Source organism: Canis lupus, chromosome 20 (assembly GCF_011100685.1).
Source record: "Canis lupus familiaris isolate Mischka breed German Shepherd chromosome 20, alternate assembly UU_Cfam_GSD_1.0, whole genome shotgun sequence".
In the NCBI taxonomy this organism is placed as follows: domain Eukaryota; kingdom Metazoa; phylum Chordata; class Mammalia; order Carnivora; family Canidae; genus Canis; species Canis lupus.
Genome location: NC_049241.1, coordinates 35,386,823 through 35,402,478, shown reverse-complemented (window position 1 = coordinate 35,402,478; position 15,656 = coordinate 35,386,823). Strand labels below are relative to the sequence as shown.

General features: G+C 41.4%; 1 protein-coding gene across 10 annotated transcripts in view; it reads left to right on the top strand.

Moving 5' to 3' along the window:
- Positions 1–13,791, top strand: part of CACNA2D3 (calcium voltage-gated channel auxiliary subunit alpha2delta 3) — a 946,725-nt gene extending 932,934 nt beyond the window's left edge. For 8 of the 10 annotated variants that reach the window (XM_038566132.1, XM_038566133.1, XM_038566135.1 and 5 more), the window contains 3 exons: positions 10,342–10,454; positions 10,674–10,756; positions 13,378–13,788. In XM_038566132.1, coding sequence (XP_038422060.1) covers positions 10,342–10,454; positions 10,674–10,756; positions 13,378–13,470 — 289 coding nt within the window. In that variant the 3' untranslated portion in view covers positions 13,471–13,788. Of the gene's footprint in view, positions 1–10,341; positions 10,455–10,673; positions 10,757–13,377 lie in introns of all 10 variants that reach the window. The other 2 variants (XR_005374880.1, XM_038566127.1) reach the window with 2 other exon arrangements.
- Positions 13,792–15,656: the final 1,865 nt, after the last annotated feature.

Below are 15,656 nucleotides of genomic sequence, written 5' to 3'. Positions count from 1 at the left end.
GAGAGAGAGTTCTTTATGGAGAAGACAACATTCAGTAAGTCTTTTAGAACTGAAACAATGTTCTCTAAGGGCGGGGAAGAGGTTGCTGCAACACTCAGAACCTTGCTGGTTCCTAAGCCAGCAGCAACAGCACTACCTGGGAGCAGGTGAGAAAGGCTGAATCATGGACCCTGCTCTAGATCCACTGAACAGAATCTGCATTTCAACAAGATCCTCCTGTTAGGTTTGAGGAGCACTCCTTTAGATCAATAGGGTCCCAGCCTTTACAGCACATTTGAATCACTTGAGTAGCTTAAAAAAATACACGTGCCTTGGCCCTACATCCATGATTCTAATATAATGTGTTTTATGTGTGGTTCAGGCATCAGTTGGAAAAACAAACAAACAAACAAAACAAGAAGCTCCCTGGTTGATTCTAATGAGCTCCATCTGGGTCTCAGCACTGAGGGAGGAGAAGCATGGCAGTAAGCATGCCTGGGTGTTGGGAAGGAAGGTGGCTTAGGGGTTGGAGCAGTTGAACACATCATGCTGGAGAGAGCCCGCTGAGATTATACAGGATCTTGTTTGCTTCCCTCATGTGCACAGCACAGGGTAGATGCTAAGGGAGCCGTGGAAGGGTATAAAGAAGGGGGTGGAGTGGTCAGCCTTGCATTTGGGAAGTACTATACCACCTCAAGAATGGAGAAGTGCTTATGGCAGGAAAGGCAGTTGAAAGGTGTGCCAAAAATGAGACATATTATTGGGAGGGCCAGCTACAGAACTGGAGACCCCATGAAAATGTGGGCTACACCTTCAAAAAGCAGGAAAAAAAAATGTCATTAGAGGTACCTAGAAGGTAAAAATATTTTCCTTCTTTCTATGGTCTCCCTTGACATGTCATGATATTTTTTATTTGCTATTTAATCTTGTGCTCCCTCAGACACAGACCCTCAGAGGCAGTCCCGGGTCCTGCCCCCATCATTCAGGGATGTGCAGCCCAGTGGCTTCTGGGTGCTTGCTTCCACTAATCACTGGACTGAGGTGCCATATCCTACTTGGAGAAATAGGTAAAGAATGCAAATTTAAAGATAAAGTTAAAAATTTCAAGAGAAGGGATGCCCTGGGTGGCTCAGCAGTTGGGCGGCTGCCTTTGTCTCAGGTTGTGATCCCGGGGTCCAGGCTGGAGTCCCTCATCGGGCTCCTGCGAAAGGCCTGCTTCTCCCTCTCCCTATATATCTGCCTCCCTCTCTCTCTCTGTGTCTCTCATGAATAAATAAATAAATAAATCTTTCAAAAAAAAATGTCAAAACAGTACTGCAGAGTGGTAAAATCCCTAAATGGTGAGCCCTTCTGAGTGTAGGCCTCTGCATACCACACTGGTGCTCGTCCATAAGGCTGGCCCTGGGCCATGGCAGATGGGAGGGTGGGCTTGAGAGGTATCACGGGGATGGTGAAATCAGGGTATGGTGACGTTCAAAGAGGACCATGCTGAGAATCATGTCAAGATCTCTGGCTTGTGTGACTGATAGGCAGTGGTACTGTGAAGAGATCCAGGGAAACAGGCATTAATTATTGGGACTGGGATCCAGGGCAACTTTCAGGTACCTGTGAATTCTCCCCTCGTTCCAACATTTAATCATCCCTCTTGTCTCTGGTTTAATTGCATGTACTGGCATAGCCAGAACAAGGATGAATAATGGTGGGGACAGTGAGCCTCTATGCCTTCTTCCGACTCTAATTAGACAGCTCTGAGCTGTTTATACTGAACCTGATGCTAAATTTGGGTCACAATCAAGTGCCTATTTCTGTTCTCCTTAAGATTGTTTTCAGGGTAAGATTTTGGTTAAATGTCTTTTAGGCACCTACAGAACACAACACACGGCACTGGTCCTTTTCCAACTCCAAACGAGGTATCTCACATGAATAGACTTTAGGGGAAGTTGTGAACAGATGTCAAGTGGGAGTTTCCTTGTAGTTCTGGGTTGAGGTGAGGGCAAAGTGATGCTAGGTACCAGGTTCTAAAGAGATTGCCAGCCTTTCAACTCATACTAGAGTTGGAAATTGTCCCCCTACTCCCCACCCCCTAACCTATTTGAGGATAGACAACTGGCCCACTTTTTGTCTTCCATGTGAACATTGATGAAGGGCCTAACAGGAAAGATACTGGGGTTCATGGAAAGAGGTGCTTCCCTCCAGGGGCTGCTGTTTCCTGCTGGGAGCCAAATGGGCAGAAGAAGAATGCTCCAAGACTCTTCTATATATGGGGGGTGCCCGAAGTAGGGCAAGTCCAGCCCTGGTCAAATGTATGCTAGGGAACAGATGTACTAATATGTCCTTGTGTCTGTCTGAACAGGGCAAAGAGACCTGGAAGGAAAGCACAAAGGTGGGAGAAGGGGTAGCACTGAAATGGCCTATGTCTGGGCCAGCAAAGATCTGTGTTTCCCAAGGGTCAGGTGGGCAGTGTGGAAGAGAGCTGTCATCTTCCTTAAATCCAACAAGATGGCTGCTCTCCGGATGGACCTCATCCAGTCTACACATCAGGCAAGAAGTTTGCAGTAACTGCTGCTGGTAGTGTGTGGGTGGCCCAGTTGGGGCAAGTTGAGGAGCTATGGGTCCTCTGAAGAACCCATCATAGCCTCAGGAGAGAGCCAGCATTTGGATGCTGGGCTGCACAGGAGGCACCAAAGGCCAAGCTGTGTTGTAAGAAGACAAGCCATGATGAGACTGTTGCACTGCAGCTGGGTAATTACTGAAGCAGCTAGAAGCTAGAAGCTTGTAGAAAAAATAATGTAGACCTTTGAACTTGATACGAAATCAGAGTAGGCAACTAGCCTGGCCTAACTGTACTAACGTAAAGTTGTCAGAATGTTCTGGAATCTCTACAAGATATCATTTCGAGATGAAGAAGCAGGAACTCAAGATAGTAGGCTGGAAAACAGTCAAAAAGGAAGGAGGGAAGGAATTGTTTCATGCTTCTATTAAGTCCTGACAGTTCTGGGGGGTGAGCAGGTGAGGCACTGCTATTTATTCTTTTATGTTCTTTGGACTGAGGATGAATAGGTGCTGGAGCTCCCCTGCACCTCCCCCCTCCCATGCTGTTTGATAGAATGGCTGTGGAGTTATGCCAAAACACATCATCAATATTTAATTTCTAGTGTAAATTTAAATAGTCACCAAATGTTTGCTTCCCCCCATTCCCCCTCCCCGCCTCCGCCACTGCCACCAAGTTATGGGTCTGGGTCAGTGTAGGGCATTTGGGAGCATGTTGAGGGAAGACAGGTATCTTTCTCCCCCTAAAGAGAGTAAGATCCCATTGGAGAACCACAGTTATGTGCCCAGCCCACCTGGAGAATAGTACTCCAAAGGACAGGATCAGAGCTGAATTGATATAAATCCCCTGTGACTTACTCATTGTCTTTTATTTTATGTTAGGATGAAATCTGAGAATTTCAAAATGGTGAAAAAAAATCTAAAAAGGGTAAAAGACTTCAAAATATTTTTTAAAGAGGCTTTCCCGCCCCAATCATTTGTCAAGCCACCATTCTGTACCTAATTAATAAAGGACAAGCCAACCAAGTTCTCCAAATGTTCGTCGTGGGGCCTCTGGGTATCTGATCCCGGTCCTCCCGTTATGCATGTTTGTCCCGGGAGCGCATTAGGGCATTAGGGCAGCGGCGTGATCGCTTCCCTCATCTGGCCACCAAAGCCCCTCTTAGCGGAGAGCGCGCGGCTAACAGGCTCTTGTCAGGGGGAGGCCGTCTTGAAATCACATCATTCTCCCCCCACTAGTCCTTCTCAGGCTATATCCAGTGGAAAAAGGAGGACTGGGTTATTTCAGTTCCGGCAATGGACACATCAGAATTGCCTCCCTCTTCCCTCCTCTTTCCCTGGAGGACCTAATTTATTTCACGCATTTTGACCTATCCCTGCTTAGAGACGGCCCGTGATGCTCTGCTGAGGCATTTCCCTGCTGCCTTTTTCGGCCCCCAGGCAAACCCAGGCCACAGCTCCTTGCACAATGATGTCAGTCTGGCTGCGGGGCCCAGCTGGATGGAGGTGTGTTTTATGAAGTTCAACCCTGCACCCTGGGCCATAAATACACGTTGTGCACATAAATGTACAGCTAACATTGCCCAGACCCCTCCGAAGCACCATGTTAATAAGCAGACAGTAAGTCTTTAAAATATGGAAAAGCAGTTAATCTTTCCGCTGGCAAATCCTTTGTAGGGGGTTGTTTCCCTCCGCCTCAGGATAGCTGCGTGCAGGGCTTTTCATCTCCTAGGATTTGGGGCGAAAAGAGAAGTTTGCTGCTGGGGCTTCATTGAGAGCACTTGGGGGGCCTTCTCCTAAGAGAAGAAATGTGTTACCCTCGTCCTTAAGCGAGGATCGCTCTGGGTCTGCCCTCGAACAAGAGCGTGGATGATTCCCACACCAGACAGCAGGTCTGCTGCCCTGCGCTGGGAGGCCCCCCCGCCGTCGGGGCCGCAGAGGCTTGCAGGCTGCCCCTGGTACTCCAGAAGGTACCCAGCCTCTTGTTCCCCCACCTCTAACATGGGCCCAAGCGTGTCGTGCTCATGCAGCTTCTGTAACGGTGGACTTACCCTCTCTTAGTCCCAGTTTTCTCTTGCAGAAGAAGAAAAGCAGTACTCAGCCCTCAGCATCACATCCCATCTTATAAATGTTTGAAGGATCCTAGAGCACATGTTCCTTCTAAAGAACTTCAGTGTTACAGATTAAGTTCATTTCTATTGACAGGTACGACCCCCCCACCCCACCCCCAGTCAGTTTCCTCCCTTCCTTCCAGCCTCTGGCCTGCTCCCTGGCTCCCCCTCCCCCTGATGACTTGGTGGAAGGACCAGACTTAAGGGGTGGGGGCAGCAGACAGAAGGTGCCTCGGGCCCACACAGGCTTGCTTCTTGGGGGAGAAAGCAAGTTTGAAGCTTGCCTCCGGCCTGCTGGGCAGCTAGGACTTTCATCCGCGCGTCTCAGGCAGAGAATAGGAGTTGCCAGTGGGTTGATTTAAGGATGACATAAGTGAGAGCTCTCAATCTGGAGATGACATAATCTGTGCCTTATAAATATTTCATTTTATTTGGTACTTTCATTTCTTCTTATTGCTAGGAAGACACTCCATATGCTCTGTTTTGTGTGTTCGGCTCACATGCGGTCTGCTTATTTAGTACATTTAATTCTTTCTGTGACTAACGTGAGTCATGCATTGCTTACTGATTTGCTATCCCTAACACATCTGATACACCTTATCCACCCCACTTATTTTTCTTGTTCTCTGTAGCAGAATTTAATATTCTTAGATGAATATTTCTAAATATGCTTAAATAGTCATACTTTATTACAGTTTTGGGACACTGCTTTCTCACTTACTGTGTCTGGGGTATTCTTTCCGACAATAAACAACCTCCTTTCCCCTTTCATCTGGTGCCAACTAGACCACAGAATGGACACACTGTTGCTTGCTTAGTCCTTCCTCTGTTGATGGGCTTTGAGGTGGATTTTTTTATTTTTTCTCTTCTCAATGAACAGTTACCAAGGGTTACCAAATCTTTGCACCTGACGTCTTAGGTTCCTGAGCAGGAATATCTTACTGAGAAGTGAAACTACTGAAAAAATAGGATCTCCATGACTTCTGCTGTAATAATAACAGATAGTTCTCCTCGTGGCTATAAAAGTTCACTTGCCCACCAATAGTGTAGAATGATGTTTACTGCTTCAGATGCCGTCCTTTGACATTGCCATAGATTAAATGTTTGCCAATCTGCTAGTACAAAGTGCATGTCATTACTTTAGTCTCATCTTAACTTCTCTTCTAACTTTTAGTGAGATTGAACCCCCCTCTATGTGTCAGGTGTCCATCTGTGTTTCCTCTTCTACAAATCCTCTCATGGGTTTTGATACTGGTGAGGGCACACGCCTTGGCTTTGCTTCCCTTTTCCTAAAACTAAGTTTATGCAATTGTGCAAACTATTCTTTGAATTTACTCTTCTGAACGACTCTTAGGATCATTACCTCGAATTCCGTCAATCAAAAATCCCAATAAAATCTGTTTGAATTCCTTTGCTTAAATTAAGGGCCCATTGAAAGAGAAATGGAATCTTTTGTAGATAAGTGCTCTTTTCTACAGCCATCTTACTTTTCCCCAATTCTTAGATTGTCTTTTTAAAAGTTTGGTCATTTTCTTCAAAAAGAAGTCTTTTACTAGATTTTTTCTTAGGCATTTCATAGTCATTATTGATACTTTCAATGGTTCTTTATTACATAAATATTTTTTTCCATCAGTTATTGCCTGTGTCCAGGGAGAGGTGGTGGTTTTTTATATGCTGATTATGTAACTGGCCAGCTCGCTGACTTCTTTTATTCTAGTAGTTGGTCAGTGGGTTCACATGGATTTTCTGTGAACACATTCATATCTGTTCTTTGGGTGACTTGGTTGCATTCACTTGTGGGTAGATTCTCAATGAGCATTTCAGGTTTTTTTCATGGCCACCGGTCTGCTTGTGTTTTTACAGCTTGGCCAAATGTTGATAATTTATACTTTATCCCCAAAGGTGTGTTTGCTCTAACTTTCCAAATTATTTGCCATGGCATACATAATAGCCACTTAAAATGCTTAAATGCCTCTGGATCGTTTGGGTTTTAATGTGACTTTGTGACTTCTTTCTTTTGTGCCAAAGGCTGATTTATGTCAATGTTCTTTTAAACCAGAGTTTGGTTCTTTCAATTATCTTCACGGTTTTATTTGCATTTATTCTTTCACTTTTATCTTTATAAATTCCTTTTGTCACTGAGTCAGCAAATATTTGCTGGGAATCTGCTCAGTTCCAGGCACAGCTCTTGGTGCCGGGGATAACAGAGAGCTGGGGCAGATGGATGCAGCCTTCCTCCCATGGAAACTGTAGTCTCTGGTGAAGGGTGGACAGGGAACAAGTAAGGAGGAAGCAGAGGCACAAGAGACTGAGAAAAAAGGGAGTCAGATCACTGGGTCCTTGACCAATTCAGTGGAGTGGAGGGGACTACAGAAGAATTGCAGGGGATTTGTGAAAGAAGGAGGAGTGCGGGGAAGTGGACAGATTGCAGAGAATTCTTTTTAGGAATTGTGCTATGAAAGAGGACAGAGAAATAAGGTGCTAGCTGGAGGTGAGGTCAAGAGGAGAGTTTTGTTTTTTCTTGAGGTGGGAGATGTGACGGCATGTTTGTGAGCTGAAGGGAACAGCAGGTGGACGAGGGGAGCTATGCACTGGTCACCCCTCATCCCCCTTCCATCAGCCCCATCGTTGGAGAAGCCTGAAAACTGGCTTTGGAGAGAGGCGTCAGTACTAACCCAGGGTGCCAGGGGGAAGACCAAGGGTAGGGGCACAGGTGCAGGCTTGTGTTCTTATTTTTTCCAGCTTCTCCATCCAAAAACTTAGTTCATTCATTGGCAAACTATTTTTCCCCAGTAAATATATTTAAGGTCATACTGCACAGATTTGAGTCTGGGCTGTTCTTAAGTTGTCAAGAATTAATTGAATGTGGGTTTTTTTTTTTCCATTTTTAATTTCCACTGTTTATATATTTCTTTTTTTTTCACTGTTTATATATTTCTTGCTATTAATTTCTAACTGTACCCTACCCGAAAAGAATATGTCAGTGATGCTTTCTCCTCTTTGGAATGCATTACAGTTTCCTGTGTTTGAATATAGTGTATATTCTCTGTTGTTCCAATATGAATAATTTTCACTCCATTTTTAAATAGATTATGTGTTCATCAATCACTTGTGCTATTTCTATCAGTTTGTACACCCTGATCGTAAAAGTTTGTATCTTATCTTATTATACTACTATACTGCTTTTCAGTATGAACTATTTTCTTTATTACATTTAATCATTTCCCTCTGAATCTTTATAGAAGACACTACTAAACCTGTCCCTCTCTTGTTGTTAGCATTTTTCTGGTGTTTTCTTGTCCTCTCATGTCATTCTGTTTTAGGTGTGTCTCCTTACAAACAGCATAATGCTGAGGTTTTTATTTAAGAGTCCCTGCCTTTTTTTAAAAATCAATTTTGTTTTTGAGTTTCTGCCTTTTAATGTGTGAATCTAACCAACAGACATTAATTGTGATTGGTAATAATTTTACCTTCTATCAGCAGTTGTGTGTGTGTGTGTGTGTGTGTGTGCACGCACACATGTGTGTTATTTACCATGCTCTCTTGGGTTAATCAGATTTTCATTCTTCAGTTTATGTTCAGTAATTATTCTTAATTTTTCTACCTATATCTCCAGTTTGTTAGAATCTGTTTTCCTCTGGATTCTGACATACTTTTTATTTCCTTTTCTCCATTCCCTCAAAACTTTAAAAATGTTGCTCTGTTTTCTTCATCTTAAGTCCCCCTTTGAGAAGTGTGTGTCATTCTCATTCTTCCTTAAGTAATTTGTTTCTAGAGAAGCTTTTAGGATTGGTCTGTATCCTTGATGATCTGAAGTTTCGTCATGAATGGGTCCTTCTAATGAAAAACAAAGTCAAAATTTTCTTCAATTGGGAAATATTCTCTCCCTTTGGAGCCTTTATTTCGTATTTTAATATCTTTTTCCTTCATTGGCCATCTGTTAGATTCATTTGGCTTAATATTCTAGTCAATCATTTGTTCTTTAAAGAGTTGTATGATCTCAGTTTCACTTTGCCGTTGAGACTATTAACTTGCCGCCACTATGGAAATCATTGGTTCTCTGATGAGTGCCATCTCAGGTAGGTTATTTTTATTCTGATAGGCATAATCCATTACAAAGAGGCCACCTACTAGAGCAATGTTATTGCAGAGGTGAGAAAGTACCTAGTGCTAAAAGGAGGAGGTAAAGCCAACAATTTTAAAGTCTTAGTCAGTCGGCAAGGTTGAATTTTTTTTCTCAAGCCAAGTAGAGTACTGGAGAAGAGTGGGAGGTCAGAGAGTCCATGTTCCAGAGAATTGATGGTGGTATAGGCATCGAGGAAACATCTTTGAGCAAAGGCATGCCTTGTTCCTGCTATGGATTTTTTTTTAAAAGATTTTATTTATCTATTCATGAGAGACACACACAGAGAGAGAGAGAGAGAGAGAGAGAGAGAGGCAGAGACACAGGCAGAGGGAGAAGCAGGCTCCATGCAGGGAGCCCAACGTGGGACTCCATCCCGGGTGTCCAGGATCACACCCTGGGCTGAAGGCAGTGCTAAACTGCTGAGCCACCCAGGCTGCCCTGGATTTTTTTTTTTTAAAGGAACATAATTGCAGGATCTTATATAAATAGGCATCAGGTATTTGTAGACAAGAAACCAGCTGTGTTATAATCTCTGAGCCATCCTTGGATAAGGATGAGAGGTGGTAATAGATAAAAATAAGAAAGGTAGTCCTTTCTCTTCTTTATAATTTCCCACAAAACAGAAAGATTCTTCTTTGTTGTCTGATTTTAGTAAGCTGTGGTGATACACTTTAGAGAATAGAACAAATTTGTTGAAAGATGAAAGAAGGTAAAACTTAACAGAGAAATTGACTACTTTGTTATGTTACAGTCTATCTCATCCAAATGAATGGAATTCAGTGAAATGTCATGAAAAATTATATGACAGGGGTCTAGGTTTGGGGCTAAACATTTAGCTAATCTGTTTGCTCTGGAATAATGTGAGATTTTGTTCTCTAATTTGCTTCTCCAAAGAGTCAGTAGTATTTCTTGTTCCAGGAGTGTTTTTATGGTGGCGTTACTTTGTCATTTCACCGTGTCGGGTGATGAGAGAGCAGGTGCCCTTAGGCTTACTTCCATTGGACTAGCTGTCCTGATGGATCCAGATGTCAACGCTGCCATACAGCCTGAGCAACTGCACACATGGCCTCGGAACTGTGAAACTCCTATACAACCAGCATTAATCTCACACAAACATTGTACTTCTATTATGGGCAGACATTGTGCAAAGCGGAACAGGGAAGGCTCTAGAAAGTTCACTTCATTTGGGGAAGAGAGAGACAAAGAATTGCATGTAAACTGGGAGAAGGAAGTGAGGCTTGGAAAAGCCTGACTCCATAGCCTTGGAAATTGGGAGGAAATAGCCAATCTGACTCTCTTGTTTTGTACGCATAACACACCAGTCTTCCCACGTGAGTTTTATGAGCTGTATGTAGCTGTAGCCATAGGTTATAAACTGTTGTCTTTTTAGTGAAGCTTAACATCTAAAAATGAAGAGCTGCATGCAAGGAGGCAACTTTAGTAGTAAGGCAGTCTCTGAAAACTGTTTTCCAAAATATTAGAGGAGTTAACTCCCCAGGGGAGTTTTCCTCAGGATCTTTGACTTGACAGATGGTAAATGACCATTCACTGTCTCTGTGCTTCATGTTCTAACAGGTCCTTTGTCATCCAACAAATTCCAAGCAGCAATCTGTTCATGGTGGTGGTGGACAGCAGCTGCCTGTGTGAGTCCATGACCCCCATCACCATGGCGCCCATTGAAATCAGGTATATCCTTTTGTGCGTAGGTCCAGCCCCTGCTGCGGAAGCTGGTAAGGGGGATGGACAGTAAGAAAACCAGAGGAGAAGTATTAGAGAGGGGGAAATGACAGCCTTTCCACAGTTGGAGAGAGAAAAGTCATTACTGGAGATTAGTGCCAAGGTTTGACCTCCAACATACAGAGTAAGGGAAAGTGACATCTTGGCAATATGCCTTAACTACAGTCAACATAACGAATCCCTTAAGTGTGAACGTTTAAAGGCCCAGAAGATCAGAAGGCGTCCAGAGTCTTGTCATGGCTTCCATCCTGAGGTAAGTCTTTGAACCCTGCTTGTTCTCTTTTCCCACCAGATTCACCATGAGAGTCTCATAATTGTCAAAAAACTGTAGCTAAGAAGTTTGCTTGTGAGAAAACAAATCCTTTCAGGCAAATCAATGGAAAGCTAATGGTGCTCTACTTTCAACCCCTCAATGCCTTCATATTCAGTCTGTGCTTAATGGTTTTACTGTATCTGTGTATATATCTTAAAGCCTCTTTATTATCTTTCCTATTATGGATGTGCTATAGTTTTATTACTTTACACTATTACATGCAATGTAGCTCTGACCATCTTGGTTTACTTATTTCAAATTGTAGCTCAAATTATTTTCCCTTGCTTACTTTTAGACAGCCTTTTATTTACAAGAAATTTATGTAAAGTAGAAGTGGTAATACTGATATCAGATCAAGAGTCACAATTGATGCAGGTGGAATGATAAGCCTGCAAACCCCCTCACCATCTGAAGGCACAACTACAAAGGCACTCCGTTTACAAAGGCACTCCGTTTTACATCAGAAAAAAATTAAACTTAGCACTGAGAAAGGTGAACTTAAAAGTACCACCCACAAAGAAGCTTTTTAGTCTAGCAAAAATAATAGAAATTTAAAAATTAACTCCACTTCATTTTGAAAAATACAAAGCTTGCCTAGACCTCCCTATTATCATAGGGAGCCTGGGACAATCTCTATTTTTAAAAATGCCACCAAGGCCAACTGATGGGCTACGTCCCACCTTTAAATAGCAAATAATTCTAATGTTAAACTCTCCAAGTCCTAGAAAAGATGTTAGAATTAATTTAGTACCAAGAAGAACTTGGAATTTATTGAGAATATTTGCCTCTATGTTCAAGGGAGTGTTCAGTAGCAACATATTATACAAATATGTGCTGGAAAGGTCTTTGATAAAATTGAATGATAAAATTCAAATAAAAAATCTTTATGTATGGACAGCCCAAGTGGCTCAGCGGTTTAGCGCTGCCGCCTTTGGCCCAGGGCGTAATCCTGGAGACCCCAGATCAAGTCCCATGTCGGGCTCCCTGCATGGAGCCTGCTTCTCCCTCTGCCTGTGTCTCTGCCTCTCTCTCTCTCTGTCCCTCGTGAATAAATAAAGTTAAAAAAAACTTTATGTAAAATTCAAATACAAATAATAGTTCCCAAACTCTAAAATCAATTCAGTTAAAACCAGAATGCCTACATAGACAACTAGAGCCACTAGAGTAAAAATCTTCTGGAATTATAATTTACTTTGGTAAATAGATATAAGATAAACATTCAAAAAGTTAGTGTTTTTTTCTGTAGGTTTCTGGACCTATTAAGATGAGGTCAGGAGGACAGCATAGCAATTCTTAGATATGAGAAAGATTCAATTCAAAAGGGAAAATATAAATTACATTTAAATGATAAAATAGTAGTCTCACAAGAAATTTTAGGGGTTGGAGAAATCTTCCTATCTAAGACCAGACAGCTATGGAAGAAAAACAGAATTTATTTATATAAAAATTATATATAATTTTCGCTGGCAAAAGATAATTTAAAGTCAATAACCAATTTAAACAACTTGAAAATTATTGATAAACCAAATCATAAAGAGATTTTTAAAATTGCTAAGTCAAACATCCATATACAAAAATAAACCCAAGGGCATGAAGAATACAAGTTACTGTGTGATCAATACATACAGGTCTAATGATGAAATCTCCAGCTACAGACACCAAAAGCAAAAACAGTGCTTGCCCTGCACTCCCACTCCTGGGCATCTTTACCATAGACAGGGGCACAGATGAACATCATGGACTGGTAAATGACCTGCACTCACCACTCTTCGTAGCAATAAAGGGCAGAGCAGAAAATGAAAGCTCATTGATAATAACATGCAGCTCAATGAAATGGAATTGGAAGAATTTCCATCAACCAGGGGGTAAAAAGCATTCTGTAGAAAGGATTACATACTATGATTTCATTTTTATAAAATAAAGTCCTCCTTTCCCCCAAATGAAAGGAAAGAAGACACCCACAAAACCTTCTATAGCTGTTTCTGAAATGATCAGGCCCCTTGCATGTCAACTTCTACTTGCATTCTGACAGGAAAACATTAGAAGGCCGATATTCTGCTGTTCTAATTTGATCACAACAGACATCTCCTCCACCAATAGCCCTTTGCCTCTTGAGTGTTCTGCATAATAAATAGCATGCACAGGGGATCCCTGGGCTCAGTGGTTTAGCACCGCCTTCAGCCTAGGGTGTGATCCCAGAGACCCGGGATCAAGTCCCGTGTCAGGCTCCCTGTATGGAGCCTGCTTCTCCCTCTGCCTGTGTCTTTGCCTCTCTCTCTCTCTCTGTGTCTCTCATGAATAAATAAATAAGATTTTTTAAAAAAATAAATAGTATGCACAGAGTGATTTGGAACATTTTATGCACTGACAACTGAAATCAGAAATTCTCATCATAAATTTGATGAAATTTAGACGAGTCCATTTCCTTGTATCATCTGGGGTCCAAAAGACTTGATTCCTACTTTGGAGAGCAGAAGAGAGGTCTGGGGACTCGTTATAGCTTGGAAAGTTGAAGGCATCTTGGAATCTATAAGGCTCTAACAGACTGTCTTTCCTTGTAGGAGAATGCAAGAGAGTGTGGAGGTGCACGGACTCTGCAGGCCAAGATGGTCCTTACCCTCTTCCCTCTGCTCTTAATGCTCTTCTCAAGGTGACACTGACTGAGATGTTCTCTTGGCATGCTAAATTATGGATAAACTGTGAACCAAAATATGGTGCGACATAGGAGACATGAAATATAGTCCAACCATCAGCATCTCATGATTTTAAACTGTGCGTGATATAAACTCTTAACGATATGTTGACAAAAAAAGTTATCTTTTTACTTTGCCAGTCATGCAGATGTGAGTTTGCTACATGATAATCACCCTTCATCAGAAACGGGACTGCGAATGGGCAATGTCCCTTCGGCTTGAAACCCATTGAAACCAATTTAAAACTGTGTACTTTTTAAATAAAGTATATTAAAATCATCACCTTTTGATTTTTGCATTATTGCTGAGAATACAGAAATTCTATTGCACAGAAAAGTCACCCATTTCAGATACTGGGAAAGGATGGTTGTTGGCAGAGACTTCATTCTAAAGTAGATTCTAGACAAATATTTCACAATTGTTTAGGTGCTTCACTCTCAGTTATAAAAATATTTACAGAAGTAAACCAAAATATCATCTACATGGGAAGAGTTTATTACAAAGAACCTTGACTTTTTTTTGAACTAAACTTCAATAGACATCATAATTTGGATAAGAATGCAAGCTCCCATAATACTCAAGTGTTGAACTATTTAGGAATAGAAATAAAGTTGTAAATCCTAGGAATTCATTCTGAAAAGGCTTGACGGAGGGAAAAAACAATGACTATAAATGACTCCCAAGGCTTATTGCTTGAGCATTTGGCTTCTGTCTTTCCCCATAAACAAGGGATGAAATTAGATCTCAAATATTACAAGATGTGAAACTACCCAGACGTGTAAGCATTCCTAAAACACTGGATCCTGAACCAAAGAAAACAGATTCCACTGGATCATGGTTACCAAATAAAGTGGAATAATTTCCATGCCTCAGTAGAATTGAGAATGCCTTATTTTATAAGATAGACATCTAAAAGTCATGGGGAGAATGCCACTGAAATTAAAAAAAAAAAAAAAACCCACATTATGCTGTTGATGTTTTAGAAAAACTGATGTAATCATTCTTCCTTATCCTAAAATGATGCCAGTATTTATAAGAATAACAATATTACATTGCTTTATTTCTTAAAATTCTAATGCCTCCACTGTTGTTAATAATGTAATAATACTGTACCCTGCTAAGCTGTCAAAATTTCAACAAGGATGGGGCTATATAGTATTGTAACCACAGTGGTCATTGATATTATTCACTTCTGCACACTAAGTGAATGAATTCATTTGTTGCCCACACAAGTATCAAAATGCATTTACACAAACAACCATAATGTATTTTTTTATAAAAAAAAATAGCATTGCATGACCTACCACTCTCCTTTATATTTCTAAAGAACTGGCAACAATAGGTTAAATATATAATTATATCCATAACTGAATACTAATGATATAAAATATGTGTCTGGTAAATATTTATAATTTTACTCCCTATCTATTCACTATATATAAATCCACTCCCTGTTCTGAGCAGTAGTATGGCATCATTTTTAGTACCTTGTGACATGAAGATAGCATAGTTGAGTCATACTGTTGGCTTATGGCATCATCAGGCATCACATTCATGTGAACAACCTACCCAGTGTCTCAGAGTCTCTGTTCCCTCACTGACTCCAATCGATGGGCCACTCCATTTATCTATTTGGATATCTAATAGTTTTCTCCAACATAATGTGTTTAGAGCAGAAATCTTGATCCCCTTCCACCAAACTCTTTCCTTCCGACTGACTCAACTTCTCAGACCAAACTCCTTGGAGACTCCCTTGTCTGCTCATTCCTTCTCAGCCCATCATTCAGAGAGTCTCATTTCAACAGTAACGGGGCTATGTGGTATTATGACCTTGGGAAAGTGACTTTCCTTCTCATGCCTTTGCTTCTTCATCCATAAAATAGATGGTAATCACGTTCACTTCCTAGGTTGGACGTGAGGATCACACAAGGTTAATCAAACAAGGAAGGTATTTTTAAATTGCACTGGGCAGAGTCAGATCTCAGAAAATATTCAATGCTAGGTTTGTGCTAGTTCGTGGTGATTTTATTTTTATTATATGCCAAACACTGTCCTAGGAGCTGGAGACAAAGCTACAGATGATATAAGAGCAGTCCTTGACTCATAGAGCTACAATAGAGTAGGAGAAATAAAAAATAAAGCTATTG